At 43.0% G+C, this 20525-nt stretch overlaps 1 protein-coding gene across 1 annotated transcript in view; it reads left to right on the forward strand.

The window, feature by feature from the left end:
• Positions 1–20525, forward strand: part of Dnah9 (dynein axonemal heavy chain 9) — a 315810-nt gene that overhangs the window by 115948 nt on the left and 179337 nt on the right. The window contains exons 28-32 of the mRNA XM_028783166.1: positions 220–324; positions 8753–8910; positions 13108–13246; positions 15719–16006; positions 17860–18070. Of these exons, the coding sequence (XP_028638999.1) occupies positions 220–324; positions 8753–8910; positions 13108–13246; positions 15719–16006; positions 17860–18070 (901 nt within the window). The remainder of the gene's footprint in view (positions 1–219; positions 325–8752; positions 8911–13107; positions 13247–15718; positions 16007–17859; positions 18071–20525) is intronic.

Here is a 20525-nt window from a genome sequence, read left to right on the forward strand (position 1 = left end):
GATGGTGTCTTAAAGGGGTTTCTCACTGCAGCTTGTGGAAAGTTTGTTTGATACCATGACTTGTGTTGTTACCCATCACCTTCAAAAATGTAATCGTTCCTGAAATTACAATGCTCATTTCAGGAGACCCATGTGTCTGTAATTAAAGAGGCTGGAAAATGACTGTGGACATGACTCCAAGATGTTGTCATCATTTAATCTTTATATGTTTCCTTGCAGTCCTGTGGCAACATCTACAAAGGCCTGGCTCAGACTGGTGCCTGGGGCTGCTTTGATGAATTTAACCGAATCTCTGTGGAGGTCTTGTCAGTGGTGGCTGTTCAGGTATGGGCCAGGAGGGGATGGGAGCCTCGCAGTCTCCATGGCTGGCCCTGTGGATGGCTATAGCCTGTTGTTGTCTTTCTTTCTCAGCAACATTTCCTCCTACCACTTGCCATTCCATCCCCCTTTCTCCATCTTTGCCCTCCAAGTTTCCCCCATGACTCATCAAAGCATATCATTTCTAACTAGGAGAGTCTCCTTCCCTGTGTGTAAAACAGGGACAGAAAATATCTGTCCTACCTGCTTCAAAGAGGGGCATAAAGGATCAGCCAAGGAGGTGGATCCCAGCTGCTTGAGAACATGCACATGGCTGTGAACCCAGGGCTCCAGTTTCAGCTCTTTTATCTGTTATAGAAGACTATAATAAAGTTACCCCACATCTCTCAGCCCAAACCACTCATTTATGTATAAGACTACATGGTCGCAGGGCTTGAGTAAGTGGCAGTACCATTCCAAACTTCAAATGAGTTCTTGAGACAGGTGTGAGCACTTCAGTGTTCTAGAAGGGATCTAAATATCCACACTACAGAGTCAGACTCTGAAATATGCTATCTTAAAGCCAATCCCTAAAGGCTAGCTGGAGAAGATTTGAATTAGGGTCGGGGATCCATGGACAAAGAGAGGAAAACAGGAGAAAAAGCAGAGTGAATTCCTTTGATAAGTCTCTTGTACCAGACATGAGTTTATGTCCACATACAAAACAGTCCAACACAATTTCCTCCCCTTTGGCTTATTTCTAGAGCATTGCATATGTGGCACTATTTCTAAAGAAAAGAAGGAGAACAAGAAGAGGAGGAGGAGGAGGAGGAGGAGGAGGAGGGGGAGGGGGAGGAGGAGGAGGAAAGTGGGGGAGGGAGAAGAAGGGAAGGGGAGGGGAAGGGGAGGAAAGGGAGGAAATAAGGGAATAAAAGGGAAAGAAATAAAGAAGTGGGGGAGAGAGTGAAAGGGAGGGGAGGGAGTCTACAGCTATGAGAAAGTTTATGATCTGGTCCCTGTAAATCTGTATAGTTGTAAATATGGACAATACTCAACTGGGCTGGGCTTTTCTTTTTTTCTTTTTTGGCAAGGATAAGGAATGGAGGAAGGGTTGGCAGAACAAGGGTAGGGATGGAACATCAGGCAGAGCAACCACATGGGAGAAACTGGCCAAGGCAGCTTTATCCCCTTCAGTGGAGTATGTGCCCTGGCAGGAGCCTGCCTCTGTCTACATAACCTCCAGCTGTCACCCCTCTCGTCCAACACGCTGTTCCTGTCACTAGAGGCTAAATGTGGAGCTTTGAGCAGAGAACTGAAGCAACTGCAGGGCTTAGGAGTGGTCGACCCCGTGCCAGCTGCTATTTCACCACACCATACCCCCTAGGCTTCAGCTGCCACTGGGAACCAGAAGCCATCCCAGGGCTCTCAGAAGCCCTTCCCTTCCTTGTTTTGTAGTGGTCAGTCCTTTGGGTTCTCTTGTCTGACAAAGGATATTCCACAAACACTGACCCTTGCCCTAGCTGTCCCTTAGTGGAGCTTCCCCAAAGCAAGGTGAACTTTCCCCTTCCTCAGAATTACTCTTCTCAGTAGGAGTCACTGAAGGTCTGGGGGTAAGGCCCAAGTGTGACCTGAAAGCTCTCTTGCATCAGCATCCTTCTGCCTTGGCTTGTTGAGTTAATTATGGAAATTTCTGTGATCTCACATTAGCATGACTTGACAGGGCCTGGGGAGGAAGAATTTCTACCAAGAAACTGGAGCTGAGGATGTGGGTGAAAGGGAGAGTGCTTGTCTAACAGGTACAAGATTCTAGGTTTAATAATTGCAACTGTTCCTTCCAAAACCTCATGGCACTGAGTCATTCCACACATAAAAAGCTTGTTTCTCTGGACAGCCAATGGTTAGATATTTTTCAACACACCTCTGCCTTGCACAGATGGGAGCCTGCTATTACCTAAACTGAAATCGAGGATTCATATCTTTGCAAGAAATTATATTAGTCTTTTTCTGTGATTATAATGAAATAACTGAAATTGGGCAGCATATAAAGAAAATGGGTTTATTTGGCTCACATTCTTGGACTTTCAAGAACACATATCTGGCAATGACTTTTTGCTGTCAAAACCACAAGGTTCAATGCTGAGCCCTAACCCAAATAATCTTGTCTAACTGTAACCACCTCCCAAAAGTTGGATCTCTAGGTACCATAGCAGGATCAAGTTCCCTCTCAGTGTCTCATAACAAAGATTTAATTCCAATATATTAACCTCTGTAGACAAACTGAAACCATATTCATACCATACCATACCATACCATACCATACCATACCATACCATACCATACCATACCATACCATACTAGAAATTGCATGTTTTCTGGCTGTTTCTACCCTTGGGTGGTCATATCACAACTTGGAACCAGGAACGGTGCCAAAGAATCTCTCTGTGTACTGTGATGACTAACCCCTTCCTGGGTAGCTTATGAGTGGCTTTGAAAACCTGGGACACACTGTAGTCTCCTTGTGGTGGCCACTGGACATGGCTCTATTTCCTTCTGTTGTCCCATCTACCTGGAGTATCTCTTCTCACTTCTCCCACTACAGACTTCTGTCTTCCTGTCCCCTTTGCCCTCTCTCCTATTATTTCCATACACCTGTACGTCTTCCCCCATCTCTGCATTCATGACTTTACCCTCTCCTCTGGCTGCTTGCCATAACATTTAGAGGACATCTCTTGCTCTTACCAGCCAGGCATTTCTGTTTCTGATTCCACTTTGGGCCAGAACACTCACGCTGCCTAATTCCATTGATGGGTGTCTCGGGTGGTGCTTAGTGCTAGCAGCTTTCCACAGGCTGTCTCAGTGTGTGTCTGAACACGTTCTTCTCAGCATGCCCTACAGAGAGCTCACTGAGCCAACCACAGCTCTTCTGGTGTAAAATTTTTCAATGATAAATATTTAAATCAAAGATCTATAGATCACAGGTGCTCAAGTGTGAGGGTGATGATTCTGGTAGTAGTCACGGTAGCTGTGGTGATGATGGTATAACTGATGATAATGGCAATGGTAGTGTTACTGATGGTGATGGTGGTGGTGTTTGTGGTAGGAGTGATATGATGAATCTGGTAATGATTTTGGAGATTATATTAGTGGTGATGCTGATGGTAAGGAAAGCGTTGATGATGATGATGATGATGATGATGAAGGCTGGTGATGAGGAGGGTAGTATAGTGATACTGATTCCTCTGGCACTGGCAAACGAAGGTGACGATTATGAATGCATATGATTATTATGTTAGTGATGGTGAGGATGGTGGTGATGGTAATGACAGGGAGCAGTGGCAGTAAGGATGATTGCTGTCCTCATTTTAACATGACAGGATATGAGTTGGAAACAGATGTCTGTGACCCACGGGATGGGGGTGAATGTCCACACCTGCCTTGAACCGGCCTGGACCACCTATGCCTTCACTTATCCTTAGCTTGACTATCCCCAGATGATCTTAGCAACCCTAACCATTCACTAGCCATAGAAAGAGTGCCCCATAACTGTGATCCACTTCTCAGGAGCCAGAAAACATTGAAGACCTTACACTGAAAGGCTGGTGTAGGGCTTCTCCTCTTTTGTTCCTAGAATTAAGTAAAATATGTTCAACTTAGAACTCTCTGATGTTGCCATATTCTGGACTAGGGACACACCCTTAAAAGACAGCTAGGCAGAAGTGGTCTGACAACAGCTAGAGCAGGATTGGAGCTGGTAACATTTAAAATCATATAAGCATCCAAGGAGAAAATTGTGCTTAATTATTCACACAGTCATCCTAGCTGGCATATTGGTTTGGAAGCTGCGCCAGCTGCTGACAGTTCTCTGCTGTCCCCACCCCCCTCACCCCTCTGTGTTTCTCATCCCAGTTAGTTCTGAAGAAGTGATTATGCTCCAATGTTTACGTTGCTGGATATTTTCGTGTCTCTGTCAGGTTGGTCAAGTAGAATTGCATACCCATTTGGGAAAATCCTCATTGTGGCAATTTCGAGAGAAATTACTCGCTATTTTTAAAAAGCATTATACTGCTTAATTCTTTTCAGAACCTCCTCATTGCTGTCTCAGTCAGCTCTCTAGACCTTGGATTATCTGAGCCTTGGGAAACATTCCACCAAGGTACAACTTATTACATTGAACCTGTAGCCCCTGACCTTCCCCCACATTCTCTGGTGTCCCTACTACTTGTGGGTACAGGTACTGACAGGATGCTGTGTTGCGTCATGAAGCAGTTGAGCAGCCGATAGATCCAAGCCAGGCCTGGCAGCAAATCCCAGTTAAGACTGTGAGTTCAAGGCTAGGTTGTGAGGCCCTCTTCTCCACAGAATAAATAAAACCCAGAAGCTCTATTAGCAAGGGATTAGGCATGGCTCCAAGGACTCCAGGCATAGAAGAAATGCTCCAGCCTCAGAGCCAAGAGACTGTCCTAAGTTGTACCCTCAGTAGAGGTGCTTACTGTAGAGGAACATAGAACTCTGACAAAATTTACAGAGTAATGACTGGGTAGTTCTTCCTGAAGGCATCCTTCAGCACTCCATCCTACCATCACTGTAGAATCCAGGCAGGCTTTTAATAATAGATGGAATTTGGACAAAAGCTTCATAAAAGAATAACTGAAGAATTAGCTACATTCCTAGACTGGAAGGAATTTGGTAAAGGAGTAGGGAGGAAAAACTGAGAATTTTCACACACATTTGGTTTGCCTGTGACCTCCCTAAATTGTATCACAGGCACGAAGGTAAGATAATTTGCAAATGCCATCCACTCTGACAGATTCAAGGCCTGAGCAGGAGGACACAGGATAGACTTCTGAGAATGCCAGCTTCCAGGATAGGTCTGTCTCAACAGTCTATCCTGGGTAGTGTAGAGTATCCACCCACTAGATGTGTACAGCATCCTTCCCTCTGTGCAGTGAGAATGTCTCCTGATTCACCCATGGAGACTGGGTGAAAATGATCCCCAGTTGAGAACTATAGCACCCTTACAGGTTTACATTTCTGTGTCTTTAATGGCTGATATGAATGTCTTTTCCTGTTCATAGGGAATGTTTGTAATATATAATAAACATTATTTTCAGAGTAAAGCAAATGACATGTACATAAAAAATACAATAAACTTGCAGAAAGAGTCTGTCACCTAAGTGATACAACAGGATCTTAATAAGTGCTCTCTGTGGCAGTCATAACAACCAGGCTGTCTATTGGGTTCTCAGAATATGTAGGGACTTATCATCACTTAACTGATGTCAGCCTGAGTCTGATGAGGTCATGCTTGACTTCTGTCATGCTCCTTCTGGATGAAGTGTACATACATGCTAAACATACATGCTGTTTTCAGCTTGTTCGGTTTTAAGACTTGGCCTGCCCCACTTGGCAACTGTTCACTATTTTCCACACTTTTTTTCCTGTTAGCGTTTTATTTTGAGCCAATTTTAGAAGCATGAAAAGTTTCAAAAACAGTAGTTTCTATTGATCCCCCCAATACTAACTTAACAGCAGAATGGCTTTTAACCACCTACTGCTTTACTTCTACCCCTGCAAAACTGGAGTCTAAAACCACCCATCTCAATCTCCAGAGATATGACTGGGAAGCTTTCTGTACATGGTTCAGAGTAGTGTTGGTTCTGGTCAAGTACTTCAAAATATCAGAATTATTATTATCATTATTGTTGTTGTTGTTCTTGTTATCATTATTCTCAATGGCTTTAAAATCCCCAGAAGTGATGGAAGTTTAGAGATGTGTGTGCAGAGTTGGCCTGGCAGCCTTCACCAAGCAAGGCTTACATTAAGTCCTCACCTTTCCTGTGTGCCTGTGTCCCTCTCTGGCATCCCCCAACCCTCTGGACTTTATCTAGGCCCTTTGGATCCTGATTACCATCACATTGCTGAGGTTTGTCCCAATAGTCTCAGTTGCTGAAGAGGCAGAGAGGGAAGTCATAGCCATGGTCTCCTGCCTGGCACAAAGCAGGTTAAGAGAAACACCCGTCAACATAGAGGCTCCAGCGTCCGCCACATCCACCAGCCTGCTCAGTCATTTCCCTCAAGAGCCCCAACAGAATTTTACACAAAAGCACAGATGCCTCCAATCCAAAGTCCGTCATAAATTCCTGCTGAGTGTGGGCTTTCTGGGCTTCAATGTTTGGGTAGAGATTGCTGAGTCAGAGCCAACAGCAGGAGGGCCCTACGCTCTAGCCTTGGCCTTCACCCAAAGGTAGCACAACAGCTTGTAAACGCTAATTAAACTTGCTTCCCTGTCCCTAGTGCTCTGTATAGCTTATAGATTTAACCACCAGGAAGGAAGGAAAGAAGGGAGGGAGGGAGGGAGGGAGGGAGGGAGGGAGGGAGGGAGGGAGGGAGGGAGGGAAGGAGGGAGGGACGGAGGGAGGGAAGGAGGGAGGGAAGGAGGGAGGGAACATCCTTCACTCACCACCTATCTTTTAGATATTGAAGGTAGAAAGGAGTTCCAAGGTAGAGCAGAACTGGGCTCTGAGCCCAGAGTGGATCAGCAGAGTTCAGCCTGGGTGGCCAGTGCACAGGGTGCTGGAGGCTGGCTCTGCCTGAGTGACATTGGTATTCTGCATGTAAAGAAGCCTGAGGTTCCCTCTAATTGCTGTGAGCTCAAATACATTCAGTCATTAGAACTTTACTGCAGAAGAAGAGCTGAATCCTAATTGCCAAACTGTTACTGTCACATATTCTGGCAATGGTGCCCCCTTCCCTTTCTCTCCCACCTACACACACACACACACACACACACACACACACACACACACTCCATAGCCCTCTGCAGAACCTGGATACCCTTGGCTTTTCTAGCAGCCATCATTGACAGACATGCTGGAAGTTCATTTAAAACTCTGCCCTGGTCTTAGCTTCAGGTTTTGGTTCCCAGACCCACAGGAGGCTAGAAATTCCCAGTGATACTGTGGGGCCTGGATGAGCAAAGTCAGCCTGCTGGTATGTGCTTCTTCCTAGAGCTGATCTTTTTACCCATATTTCAAAGAAGAGTGAAAAGCATACCCGGTTGAGTTCCATTTATTGTTCTTCTCACTGCAAGAGCTACCCAGAATGGGGCTCCAACCACGTCACACTTGTTAGATGGGGACCAGTGGAGGTACTAATAGGTGAGGAGACAGATGTCTACAGAAGCAGGCTGACCTTTAGTCAGAACAATGAAGGGCAGTAGTCTAAGTGTGTGCTGAAGGATGGGGGTGGGAGGCAAGGGCTGGAGGGCTTGGAGGTTTTATAGGGCAAAGGGGAACTTTAGGGGGTGGAAGATTCCATCTAAAGATGAGTTTCCATGTGGCCTCAAGAATGCCCCCCACCCTAACCTCCTACAAAGGCTATGAGGCTGTTATCAATGTGTCAACCTTCCTTCCAGAATTTCTTAGCTCCCCTGAAGATTTGGGGTTACTAGCCCTTTAATGCTTCAGCTAACATAGTCCTCTGGCTTCATCAGAGGCAATTAGGCAGTGGAATCCCATTGAGCAGGTCCCTTTTCAAGCCTCAGCTTACCTGTGCCATTCTGGCTCATGCCACCCCTCCCCATAGTCAGGACTCTCCAGTCTGTGAAGACAACATCATTCAGGCTCCATTCACTCATCATGTCACCGTAGACATGCAATGTGGGGAGAGATGGAGGTGGCTTAAGCTGAGACAATAAACACAACTGCACGGGACAAGGTTCACATTCAAACATTCCACACATGCTGCCGTTTTCTTCCATGTAGATTTTATCACCATTAGAACAAGCCTAGGGGTGTAGCAGGTACCTGCATTCTCACACAGGGCAGGGGCCAAGAACACATGCTCACAAAGCCCCTGGCATGGATTCAAATCCTGCTGCCCCACAGAAGGGCTCAACAACTATGGGCAAACCACTTTGCCTCCCTGTGCTTCTGGTTTGTGATAATGATGCAGAAGTGATGGGTTAAAGTGTTCCCTTCAAGTATCTTGATGAGGTTTGAATGGTTTTCTGTGCAGAAAAAGTACTCAGGGCTAGGAACGGGGCCAGGAGACACAACACTGTCATGTGCAAGCCTTGAGTTTGATCCCCAGCGCTCCTTTCCCTCATGCCCCCCTTCTCACACATGCGCGTGCACGCACGTGCACATACATATACACACACATACACACACACATATACACACACACACATACACACACACACACATACACACTCACACACTCTCTCATCCTGGTAGCCATAGTTTAATGAATGAATGTTGATCTATATGACCAGACTCCTTTCAGACTCATGCTTAGTGCCATCAGCAAAGGCTCCAGGGTGCCAGCACCATGCCTGTCCTTCAATACAGAGGGCCACAAGATGATCACCTGTGCTGTGTGTCTGGATTTCCAGCTTTAGTTACTGCCCACCACTGACATGTCAGGAGTCATTTTTCCTCTGATCCTCCACCAGGTGAAAAGCATCCAGGATGCAATCAGAGACAAGAAGCAGAGGTTCAGCTTCCTTGGGGAAGAGATTAGCCTTGACCCTTCTGTGGGTATTTTCATTACCATGAACCCAGGCTACGCTGGCCGCACCGAACTGCCAGAGAACCTCAAGGCCCTCTTCAGGTATGTTTGTCTCTACACAAGGACTCCCCAAAGAGGAGTTTCTTGGATTTTTCTACTGAAAATATAGTTTATGCATTAGTGAAAATTTGGAACATTTAGAGAGCAGACTTTTTTCCCTTGTTGACAGCCCATTAGTCTTCTGTTTGCCCTCAGATATCAAATAGCTTCATGGTTTGGGGTGGGACCCTGGGTCTGTTTCCCTTTCTCCATGCTACGATCTAGTCTGGCTTAGAACTGTGCAGGTCTTGTGTGTTCTGCCACTGTCTCTGTGAGTTCATATGTCCATAAGTCCTATTGTGTTGGAGGAGGGAAAACATGATCAAATATATTTTATGAAAAAAAATTAATTAGGAAAAAATAAAAGTAGATTTTTAAAGATCTACTTTTTACTAGAACGACACCATTAGTAAATCATTCTTTGCTTAATGTAGCTCACACATATAACATATGTATATATTTTTATTTTATATACTTGCAATATACACTTGCTACTTGTGTACAATTTCATTCTTTATTTTTCATCCCCTAGCCTATCATAAATATTTTCTCCTATTGGGTATTTTTAATAAATCTCATCTCATGGCTACATATTTTTCTATCAAGTACGTGGTTCATGGTATATAATTAATTGGCCCCTCATGGCTGCATATTAAAAGTGTTTCTAGCATTTAAAATAAATTCATACATAATTCTGTAATGTACATTTTTTGTATATAAATCTTTTCTCTGTATGCATGATTATTTTGTTTGGCTAGCTTCCCAGAGTGGAATTACAGAGTTAACGAGCAGGAACATTTTTAAGGCTTTTGATACACATTGCCAAATTGCTTTCTAAAAAGCTCAGTGTCAAATTACATCCTGGTAAAGACACATGGAAACACCCCTTTTATTTCACCCTTGTCGCCTGTGTGTATGGCAATGTTTTAAAATCTTTTTTTAATTTTATTTCGATAAGAAAACATAAAGATCTTTCCTAGTGGGAGCTAGAGTTTGCATTCTTTCTTCAGACAAGTGAAGTTAGCCTGACAAAGAGAGAAATGAAGGATGTTTCCTGCTTTTGAAGCTTCTGTTTATTAAACTTTTTTCTAGGAGAGAGAGATAGTGGGAAGTGTGACAATACTGTTTGTCTCATTTGGCAGCTGGGGGACAGTGCCCTCTCTAGGGGAGGGGGAGTCAACATCATAGTGCCCAATCAGGCTGCCAGACATCTTACTAACTGTTCCAGTCTCTCCCAGATTTGGTTTTTTGCTTGCTTGCTTCCTTGCTTTAAAACACAGTCCTACTGTGTAGCTCAGGCTGGCCTAGGACCTGTGACTCCATTTGTCTCAGCCTCTTGAGTGCTGGGATCGTGAATATGTGCCACCACACATCTGGTTCAGTCTCTCACCCCTGTTGTAGCAGTTCTCTGTGTCAGACCAGGGTGCATGTGTCTTCACTCAAGCAACTCCTACTTTAAACAAAATCCATTGAAATATTAGCAGGCTGTACTCACTGTCCCAAGAACACTGCACTGTTGGGTATTTGTTTCCATGCATATTAAGTAAGGTAGGCATGACAAACAATCATACAGGCAGGTTCAACAGCCAGGTAGAAACTGTTCCTCATGTTTTCTTTTTCAATATGAAGTCATTTTAGTCTAGGCTGTCTACAGTAGCAAACTGCTGTAGATAAGCTGACCTAAACAGTAGATACTTCTCAGGGAGCTTGAAGCCAGCAGTGCAAAGTCTCAGAGGCTCAGATGGTCAAATTCTGGGATGGCTCATTTCCAAGTTTCAAGAGATGGTCATCTCAGGTGTTCTCCTGTGGTGGGGAACCAGCAAGCTTGCTCTCTGACCTCATCCTAGTCCTACGGCCTCAGTCTCATGACCTCTGCTTTCCAATCCCATCACACTGTGGGGTTCCATTACAAATTTATGGGGACACAATTATTCAGACTCTGGCAGTCTAAAATATATTCACAGAAGAAAGATGGAAGAAATAAGAACAATAGTTTTAAGTTATTTTTATCTGAGGTATATAAATGCCTTGCCTACATGTATGTATGTGCACCACATACATGTTGTACTGGCTGGTTTTGTGTGTCAACTTGACCCAAACTAGAGTCATCAGAGAGGAAGGAGCCTCAGTTGAGGAAATACCATCATGAGATAATGCATTTTCTCAATTAGTGATCAACAGGGGAAGGCCCAGCCCATGGTGAGTAGAGCCATCCCTGGGTCTTGGGTTCAATAAGAAGGAAGGCCAAGCAAACCATGAGGAGCAAGCTAGTAAGTAGCATGCCTTCATGGCCTCTGCATCAGCTCTATTCTCCAGGTTCCTGTCCCATTTGAGTTCCTGTGCTGACTTCCTTTGGTGATGAACAGCAACGGGGAAATGTAAGCCAAATAAGCCCTTTCCTCCCTAACTTACTTTTTGGTCATGGTGTTTTGTTGCAGCATCAAATCTCTAACTGAGACAATGCCTGATACTCATGGAAGCCAGAAAAGGACATTGTATCTTCTGGAACTAGAGTTACAGATGGTTGTTATTGGCCATGTGGAGAGCTTGGAATGAAACCCAGGTCCTCTGTCAGAGCAGCAAATGATCTTAAGCACAGACACATCTCTCTAGCCCTGAGAAAGATTGTTTTAAAATATTAAGATGAATATCTATCTTACATTAATGCTCACAAAGGCCATGCAACATCCATACCCATATACTGTGAGAAAATTGATGGATTCCCTGGTTATCAACAGCAGAGGGGGGAGGGGGTTGAACCTGGAGCCTTGGCTCCTCCCAGTCCAGTCCTGTTACCTAGGGGCAATCCTGTAACTTCTTATCATTTTTCTTCCCACACTGTGTCAGCATTTATTTTTCAAAGCTGGAAGCTGGCAATATTGTTTAGTATATTGCTTTCATTCATTAATATTTTCCCATGTTACTTGCTAATCTTCCTTCTGCAGCATAATTTTCCACAGCCCCATTAAATTCCACTGATGTCCTCATGTTCAGACTGCCAAATGATTTCGAGAACCTAAATATTTGGTGGCTCCTTCAATTATGACTACAGTGTAAAACATTTCAAAGAACAATATGTACTTGAATTATTTTAAAAAATAAATGTTAACAGCACAGGAAAAAATGCAATTAAAGAGACTTGACAGGGAGATATCTCAGCCAGTAAAATGCTTTTGGTGCAAACAAGAGGACTCGAGTTTGGTCTACTTTTTAAAAGCTAGGTGTGGTACCAGCCATCCCAGCACTGGGGAGGAGAATGAAGATATCTATCTCCTTGGAGCTTGCTAGCCAGTCAACATACCTGAATGAGTGAGCTGCAAGTCAGTGAGACACCATCTCAACAAGGTGGTTGACTTCTGGAGAATAGTATTCAAGCTTGACTTCTGTCCTCTATATCCAATTTCAAAACCATGTACATCAATTAAATAATTGTAAGTTCCGATAACATAACAAATAAATTAATAGCTTTGACAGGTATATATATATATATGTATATGTATATATATATAAATATGAATATATGTTTATATATAAGTAAAAAATTTTATATATATATACACACACACACACACACACACACATACACATACACATATATATATTACTAGTGCCAGAGAAAAGAAAGCCACAGTAAATTTTAATCTAGAATGAATACCTCAGTTTTTCTGTGTTCTCATGTCCATTATTTTATGTCAAGATGGTGCTAATCTTGACCTTGGTCCTTAGCTTTGGAAACTTAAATAAATTTTTATACAAATAAATGCAAAATAAGCCATGGCTGCCTGGAGGACATCCCCAAATTGAGAAGGTGAAGCTGAGAAATGCTATGATTCCAGCACACACTCAGGGAAAGACTCCATTCACCAATCTTAGCTCCTAGCCTATTTTAGACAGCTTGCTGTGTTAATTCTTGCCTTTGTGTGAGGCACATTGACCTCAAGATACAAGATCTGAGCTGTAGCCCTAACTCTTCCCCACTCCTGCTAACATTATCCACCACTCTGAAGTAAGAGATCACTCACTTCCTTTATCCTTAGTTAACTCATCTCAGATTTAGAATTGCAAGAAGGAGTGATTGCAAAGGTCTTTTCCTGAAGTTTGGCCCTGGAAGACAGCTTTTTGTGTGATCACAACATGCATCTTTTATCCTGCTGTCTCCCCTTGAACTCAGTTTCTCAGCTTCTGTCTCCCTGCATCTAGGCCCTGTGCAATGGTTGTTCCAGACTTTGAGCTGATCTGTGAGATTATGCTGGTAGCAGAAGGATTCATTGAAGCCCGATTGTTGGCCAGGAAGTTCATTACCCTTTACCGACTGTGTAAAGAACTTCTCTCCAAACAGGTAGGATCTCTGTGGAAGATGTTGACCAAGCACTACTCTGAGGCCTAACTCTAAACCAATGGACTAGATCTATCTTACAGAGTGTCTGGTGTCATACACAATAATAGAAGCTCTGAGAACTTCTACAGTAAAAGTTTGTGTGTTCAGTTTTCAACTCAGCTCTTGTTCAGAGTCTTTGAGCACCAACTTATTTTTAAATAATGTTCTTCATGGCCTTTCTCAGACAAGTGCCCCATGAAAATATGGTACTGGTGAGTGAAGCCCCTGGAGGAAATGGGCTCTTCCTGAAGGGACATGGATGGGGCGTGTGCTGGGAGTGGTTTAGAATAAGAGCTTTATGCTTTTTCCTTAGTAGTGTGATTTTAAACACCTTCTGCTGAAGACCGACTCAGGTAATAGCATCTTAATAAAATCGAACCCAGTATCTACAAGGTCCATACTCTGCATGTAAAATTTCTTGTTGTCAAGAATAACCACAAAAGCTTCCAGGGAAGTTTCATGCTCACTTTGGGGTCATCTTGCTTTGATCACCTTCACTGCTATGGAATCTATCAGCCCCGTCACATATTTACAAGACGGAGGCATTCTGTCTTCTCCATACCTTTACATTGCATCCTCTCTCTAGGTTCTCCATCACCACTGACTTTCAGGCCTGTGACTTCTGTACTTGTAATCTTGTCAGGAGCCTCTTTTGTATCTAAACACATACTGTCAATGATGTACCTCCACCATTCTTCCTAACTCTATGGAGCACCTACACTCAGCACACTCAAAGCTGTTCTTACCTGCCAACCCAACCAACTCTTCTTTCCCTGATGTCTTTGACACAGTATGTAAAGCCATCATGTACTCCTCCTTGAGCCTAAGCATTAACAAAGTGATGTTGATTCTCCTTCTAATGGTTCATCTTGGTAGTCAACTTGACACTCCTGAGGAGTGAGAGCCTCAATGGAGGAACTGCCTCCATCATTCCGACCTGTGGGCTTGTCTGTGGAGGCATCTTCTTGATTGACAGTTGATGTAGGAGGCCTGAGATCACCATGCACAGTGTCATCTCTAGGCAAGTAGGCTTGATCTATATAATAAAGAGGACACAATGTGAGCCTGGAAACAAAGAGTAAATGGCTCTTGGTGGTTTCTGCTTCAAGATCCTTTCTTGAGTTATTCTCCTGGCTTCTCTCAAGGATGAATTGTAATCTGTAAGCTGAAAATTTTTTCTCTCCAAATTTACTTTGACCATGATGCTTATTACCACAGTAGGACACTGACTAGCACTCACTAGAACCCTCCGTGCTTTTCCATGCTTACTGTAGCTGCCCTAGTTGCAAGTGCCTATTCTTCTCTGTTAAGCTCTTGTACCTGCCTCTAGAATAACTTCACTGCTGCTGATTCAGCTTCCTCAACCTATTTTCAAGATACCAGCTAAGCTAAAGTAATTACTTTCAAATGTTCCTCACTCATTTTAGCATCAAAACAAACTTGTGATCCCTCTGCTGAAGGCCATTAGTGCTCCATCCTCTACCTTCCTCAATGGCTCACACTTGTGGTTCTCATTCTGTGTTCTGCCTGCCTAAGTCCTCTTGGAATTTCCTGAGATAAATTATCATCTCATTCTGAGCATGTGGAAACCCTGTTTTCTTGACTGCACTGTTCCCTCATCTGTGCCTAACTGACTTCTACTCCTTCCAGTGTTCTATAATGCCTTTCCTTCAGAAGACCATCTCTGGTCCCCAGTCCCCCAGGTATAGCCACTGTATCTTTTGTCTTCATTGCATATGGGAACCTTTTCCTTTGTGGCATTTATCACAGCTTTAATTGTGTTGTGATATGGTGGGAGGCAAAGTAGGAACTTGAACCTAGATTCATCTGAGATCAAACTCTGTATTCTGAATCATCTTCTCCCCTCACCATGCTGTGGAACCCTGGGGCCAGTTTTATGAACCATTTGCCCCAGAATCTACCATCAGCACTGGCGGTACTGTGGAAGGAACTCTTACAATTTTTTTGTACTCTTGGGAATCAAACCTAGGCGCTTGCATATACCAGGCAAGATTCCTGCCCCTAGCCTCAGGAAGCATGCATACTTTTACAAACTATTCTTGGTGAGTTTGAAAGCCTCTAAGGAAAATCTCAAGCTCAACCTGCACCTTCTCTAACAGCTAAGATGCTCTCTTCTTGACAGCTCTTGCATCCTCTGAATATATGAGGAATAATCAGATTAATTTGAAAATGGGTCTTCTTCACCCTCCAGGGCCCCATGCTTTTGAATGTTCTATATCTGCTGTGTTATCCTACATGGAAAAGTATAAGCAATGCTAGACCAAGAGCCTAGTGTTCAGAGACCTATTCACCCACCCTCTGCCTGAGCTTTAATAGTGACCATGCTATAACTCTGTGTGTAGTTGTGTAGCCCAAGCATATGATGCTCCACATCCAAGCAACTCTAGCCTTAGTGGTGCTGTCTTCCCACAGGATCACTATGACTGGGGACTTCGAGCCATCAAGTCTGTCCTTGTAGTAGCAGGATCACTGAAACGGGGAGACCCTGACCGCCCAGAGGACCAAGTCCTGATGCGCTCTTTGAGAGACTTCAACATCCCCAAGATTGTGACAGATGACATGCCAGTGTTCATGGGTCTGATCGGTGACCTCTTTCCTGCTCTGGATGTCCCCCGGAAGAGAGATCTGAACTTTGAAGCTGTGGTTCGGAAAGCAATTGTGGACCTTAAGCTCCAGGCTGAGGACAACTTTGTGCTCAAGGTATGTGAGGCTTTCCCTGAAAAGCCTTCTCTGTCTCTAAACTCTTTTCTTGGACCACACATTAGTCTTCATCCTTCATTCCAATGGAATTATAGATGTACAGACATATATCTAATTAGAAACAGCTCACTATATTTAGTTGTTCTTTAGTGGAGGACCACAATGTGGAATAATGGTGGAGAAGACAAGAGAAAGAGGGAGCCTCCTGCCATTAACATCAATAGAAAATGAACTATTTAATGCTAAAGACCTTAAGAGGAAAAGTTGAAACTTCACTATATCTTTCTGGCATCTTTAAGACCAATTTAGGGTGCTCGTGCTCTGCTGCAGAAGCTGCAGGAGCACACAGAGAGCCTGGGAAACCATCTCCCTCACATTCAAACAGTGTCTTAATGAGGAAGGTTCCATCTGGGTCTGATCTTTAATTGATATTAAAACAGTCTCCAACAGAACAGGACTTGCCTCTCTAATGAGGAAGCCCAGTGCTTAAACTGATTTAAGCCTGCAACATGCATACTGGCATTGAGGCAAAGAAAAAATGAACTGTGCGGCTGTTGTGTTAGGAACAGGGGTCACTGCTAATTTTTTAAGACTTGGGGCACAGTTTTCTGCTTGTCTCCCTGCCCACACTAATTCTGGTTTTCCATAAATCTGTCATTTTCACATGTGATTTTGCCTAATGTGGGTTCCAGGGTGTATATTGAAATATAAATGCTAGAAATGACTACTTTGTATAGAAACAGGCTTACTGGCTGTTGCCATAAAGAAGACAGTTGCCATAAAGAACAGTCAAGGTGTCCAAGCACAAAGACATAGATTGTTCTTCTTGTCAAATAATAGGTATTAGAAACACATGTGCATCACTTTGGAGTTCCCACGTGGGTTTTATATTCTGTCTCACATTCGATCTCCCCAACAACCTGAGGCAGATGATACAGAGGCATTTCACAAGTGGATAAATGAATCTCTACATGATAGGACAAGAAGAAGGCCTTTTCTTCATGAGTGAGACAATGTACCCCCTGAAGGGAAGTATGGCAAAGATCTTCCAGGAGGACTTTCTAATACACAGTATGTTCACTGGTAGAGAATAATCTCTAGTTATGTGAAGACAAATTTCAGAGTGAATTGGCACACACCTTTCCCAGTGCAATGACATATGTGTTTTCATTGCTAGAATTTTATTTTACAGAAAAAGGAAAGCATGACATGCCCTTTGCACCCAGTTGATCCATCCCCACTCACTGTCTCCTGTCTTCCAAGTTCAGTGGATATATGCACGTTAATTTAACATCTGACTGTCTGCACAGTGGTTTGATGCTACCACTTTCTCCCTGGTGTTTTCTGTCTCAATCCTCCCCAAACCACCCAGCCATTCGCATCACATTCTGTATCACACTGCAAACCTTTGTGTTTGCTGTCATCCTCCTATCCCCATGTCTCCCAGTATATCCTTCCTGTGCATCCTCTGGGCAAACTCCTGTTTTCCTGTAGAGCCGTAATTCAAACCCCCTATTCTCTGGAAACCTTTCCTTATTCTTGTTGTCTTCAAAATCAGTGGTTCCCACACACTTCGTAGATATTTGTGTTACTTTCCCCCACATACTGTAACTTTCTTCCCTATCAGATTATGGCAGCAATTTGGATACCACTCATCTGGCAGCTTCTTAGAACTTGTCAGCCACTGTGCAAATGAGGGAACTGTGACCCTCCTCCATTTTAATCCCCTTGATGTTGGTGATAAACACTCCCATTGTTCCATGGTTTACTCCAAGCCTCACTTTACACATCAGCCTTGTGTCTGGCAGGGTGAACATGATAACCTGTTCCTCCCACTGCTTTCCTTCTCCCAGGTGGTCCAGCTGGAGGAGCTGCTAGCTGTGAGGCACTCTGTGTTTGTGGTGGGTGGTGCCGGTACTGGGAAGTCACAGGTACTGAGGTCTTTACACAAGACCTATCAGATCATGAGACGTCGCCCAGTGTGGACTGACCTCAACCCCAAAGCTGTCACAAATGATGAACTCTTTGGCATCATCAATCCAGCCACTCGAGAATGGAAGGATGGTAAGGATGAGATGCTCCAAGGCAAGGTCTTATCTATCTGTAGAGTTCTAGTCGGGCTCAAAAGTCAAGAGGTGAGCTGCAGAGTAGAGGATACTGAGCTGATGTGGGAACCACCAAAGATGATTAAAAGAGCATCAGAAAGGAAGAAGCCACTTTGGGCTGGGAGGAGAACTCTAGCTTGCCAGATATCCCTCCCCTAAGAACTCTTCTAGTCCCCTCTTGTAAAGGTCCTTAAAGTACCCCAGAGTGACTGCATTGCCTCATATGGATTCAAGGGATATACAAGGAAAGAAAGCTTGTGGCTCATTCTCAAAGAAATGGCACCTGCCAACATCCCAGAGAGTCCTCCCCACTTCCCTGGCAGTGATACAAAAGGTGCCTACTATGTAACAGTGTCTACACCTCGTGCCTGGTGACCCATAACCTCTCTAACCCAGAAGGGCTTGTAGGCTAGTGTCCTGCATAGAGATTCAGAGGACTCCAAACCCACAAACCCTGTGGTCTGAGTGAAGAGACATCAGGCTTCCCTAATATTCAATGTCTGACTTAATCAGAGCCAAACTGTCTGAAATTCTTTAATTTAGGAGTTTCAGCCAGAGGCCCAGAACAAGGAAAGTTAATGAGCTGCTTCTCTGGGTTTTATTTCTCTGTTAGTGATGCTTTTCTTTTTGTTGCTATTACTGCTGTGCTCCTTGTGCTTTGCTTCTATTTGCTACTCTATATCAGTATGTAAGAGTTCATATATTCATATGTGTACACATAACAGAAGACCTAAAGACAAGTCTGTTTATGATACATTACATGTGTTGCTAATGCTGTCTCCTATCATGTTTCTATAGAACCTCATGCTGTAACTTATCATGCATTTAAGGAAATTATGTGTGTTTTACTCTCTTAGCAGCTGGGATCCCTGTTCATTTATAACTCTGTCTAATTTTCAGCTGCACATATAAGATCATAAATTTGGTCAATAAGGATTCTTTTACATGCATGTTTTTTAACCCATCTGGAATTTATTTGGGGGCTTAGTAAGAGACAGTATAAAAAAAATCAGCTTTGCTTCCTTCCAGATGGGCAATTGATTCTGCCAGTACCATTTATTAAATAGGCCATTCTTTCTATCTGAGCCTAAATGCCAGCTTGGTGTGTATTAAATCCCATGCATACTGAGCTTCTACTCCAGGCTTCCCAGTCTGCCCAGTCTGTCTTCTCATCTTTTTCTGTTCCTAAACTAGTTTCATTCCATGTCAGATGCAGTCATTCTGAGGCATCTTTTACAGTCTGATGAGGCATACTGACTCTCATAATTCTTTTATAATTTTTTTTGGAATACTCTCAGACACTTGTTTTTTATATTGATTTTGAGCTTGATATGATAATTCAATACTTTAAACATTGCTGTAATTCTAATTAAAACTGTATTTAATTTATACATTATGTTTTTAAAAAACTTGCAGAAACAATATAGTAATCAAGAATCTGTATTCAGTAAATAGCACAACTTTGAGGCAAATAGTATATAGCCTTTTAGAGACTTTTTTTTTTAGAATATGCTAAAAGCATAGGGTGCTATTTTTCTATATCCCTTTTCAAAATCCATAGAGATAAAAGGAAGTGTACATACAGAAGAATCCTCAATATATCACTAAATTTAAAATGATACATAGCTACTCAACTTTGAATTCCATAAATAGAAAATATTTCTTTCTTGCTAGGTTCATGGAACAGTTTTAAAAGTTTAAAATTCAGCTAACTTCAGAGAAACATATATTGAATTCCAAAGTCTCATGTTATAGGCCACATTCACTGATAACGCAATGGAATTATAATTAACTAGCAAGAAAATAACCCCAAATGATCTCCTACTTGAAAATCAAGAAATAGGTTCTCTATCCTGGATCACAAAGATGATCAAGGTAAAACCCATCAAAGAATCAGTGAGTGGGATGGTTTACACAGAATCCAGAGACTCTTGAATATGCAGTTCCAGGGCCTGTTAAACTCTATTGAGAAAATAAACTAGAAATAAAGGAAGTTGTTATCCTCATTGAGCAATTAAACTAAACCTGAGGGAAATGAAACTAATGAAGATAAAGTCTGAAATTAGTCAGAAGGAAACAAACCAACAAACAGAAATAAACATAGATAAAATTACAATAAATATTGCTTTTGGGTTTTTTTTATGATCAAGAAATTTCATGTGAGCATTCTTGGTGGAGAAACAGTATATATTGTATGTGCATGTGTGCATGTGTATGCATTGTGAGGTTATGTGCCTGGGTGTGTGTGTGTGTGTGTGTGTGTGTGTGTGTGTGTACACAAAGGGATGGGCTGGGCCTGGAAAAAATAGCTCAGTCATTAAAGTGCTTGACTTGTGAACACCAAGACCAGAGCTCAGAACCCACATTAAAAACAACAACAACAACAAAAAGCATTCCAATGGTTCATGTCTGTA

Source organism: Grammomys surdaster, unplaced genomic scaffold (genome assembly GCF_004785775.1).
Source record: "Grammomys surdaster isolate TR1022 unplaced genomic scaffold, NIH_TR_1.0 1019, whole genome shotgun sequence".
In the NCBI taxonomy this organism is placed as follows: Eukaryota; Metazoa; Chordata; class Mammalia; order Rodentia; family Muridae; genus Grammomys; species Grammomys surdaster.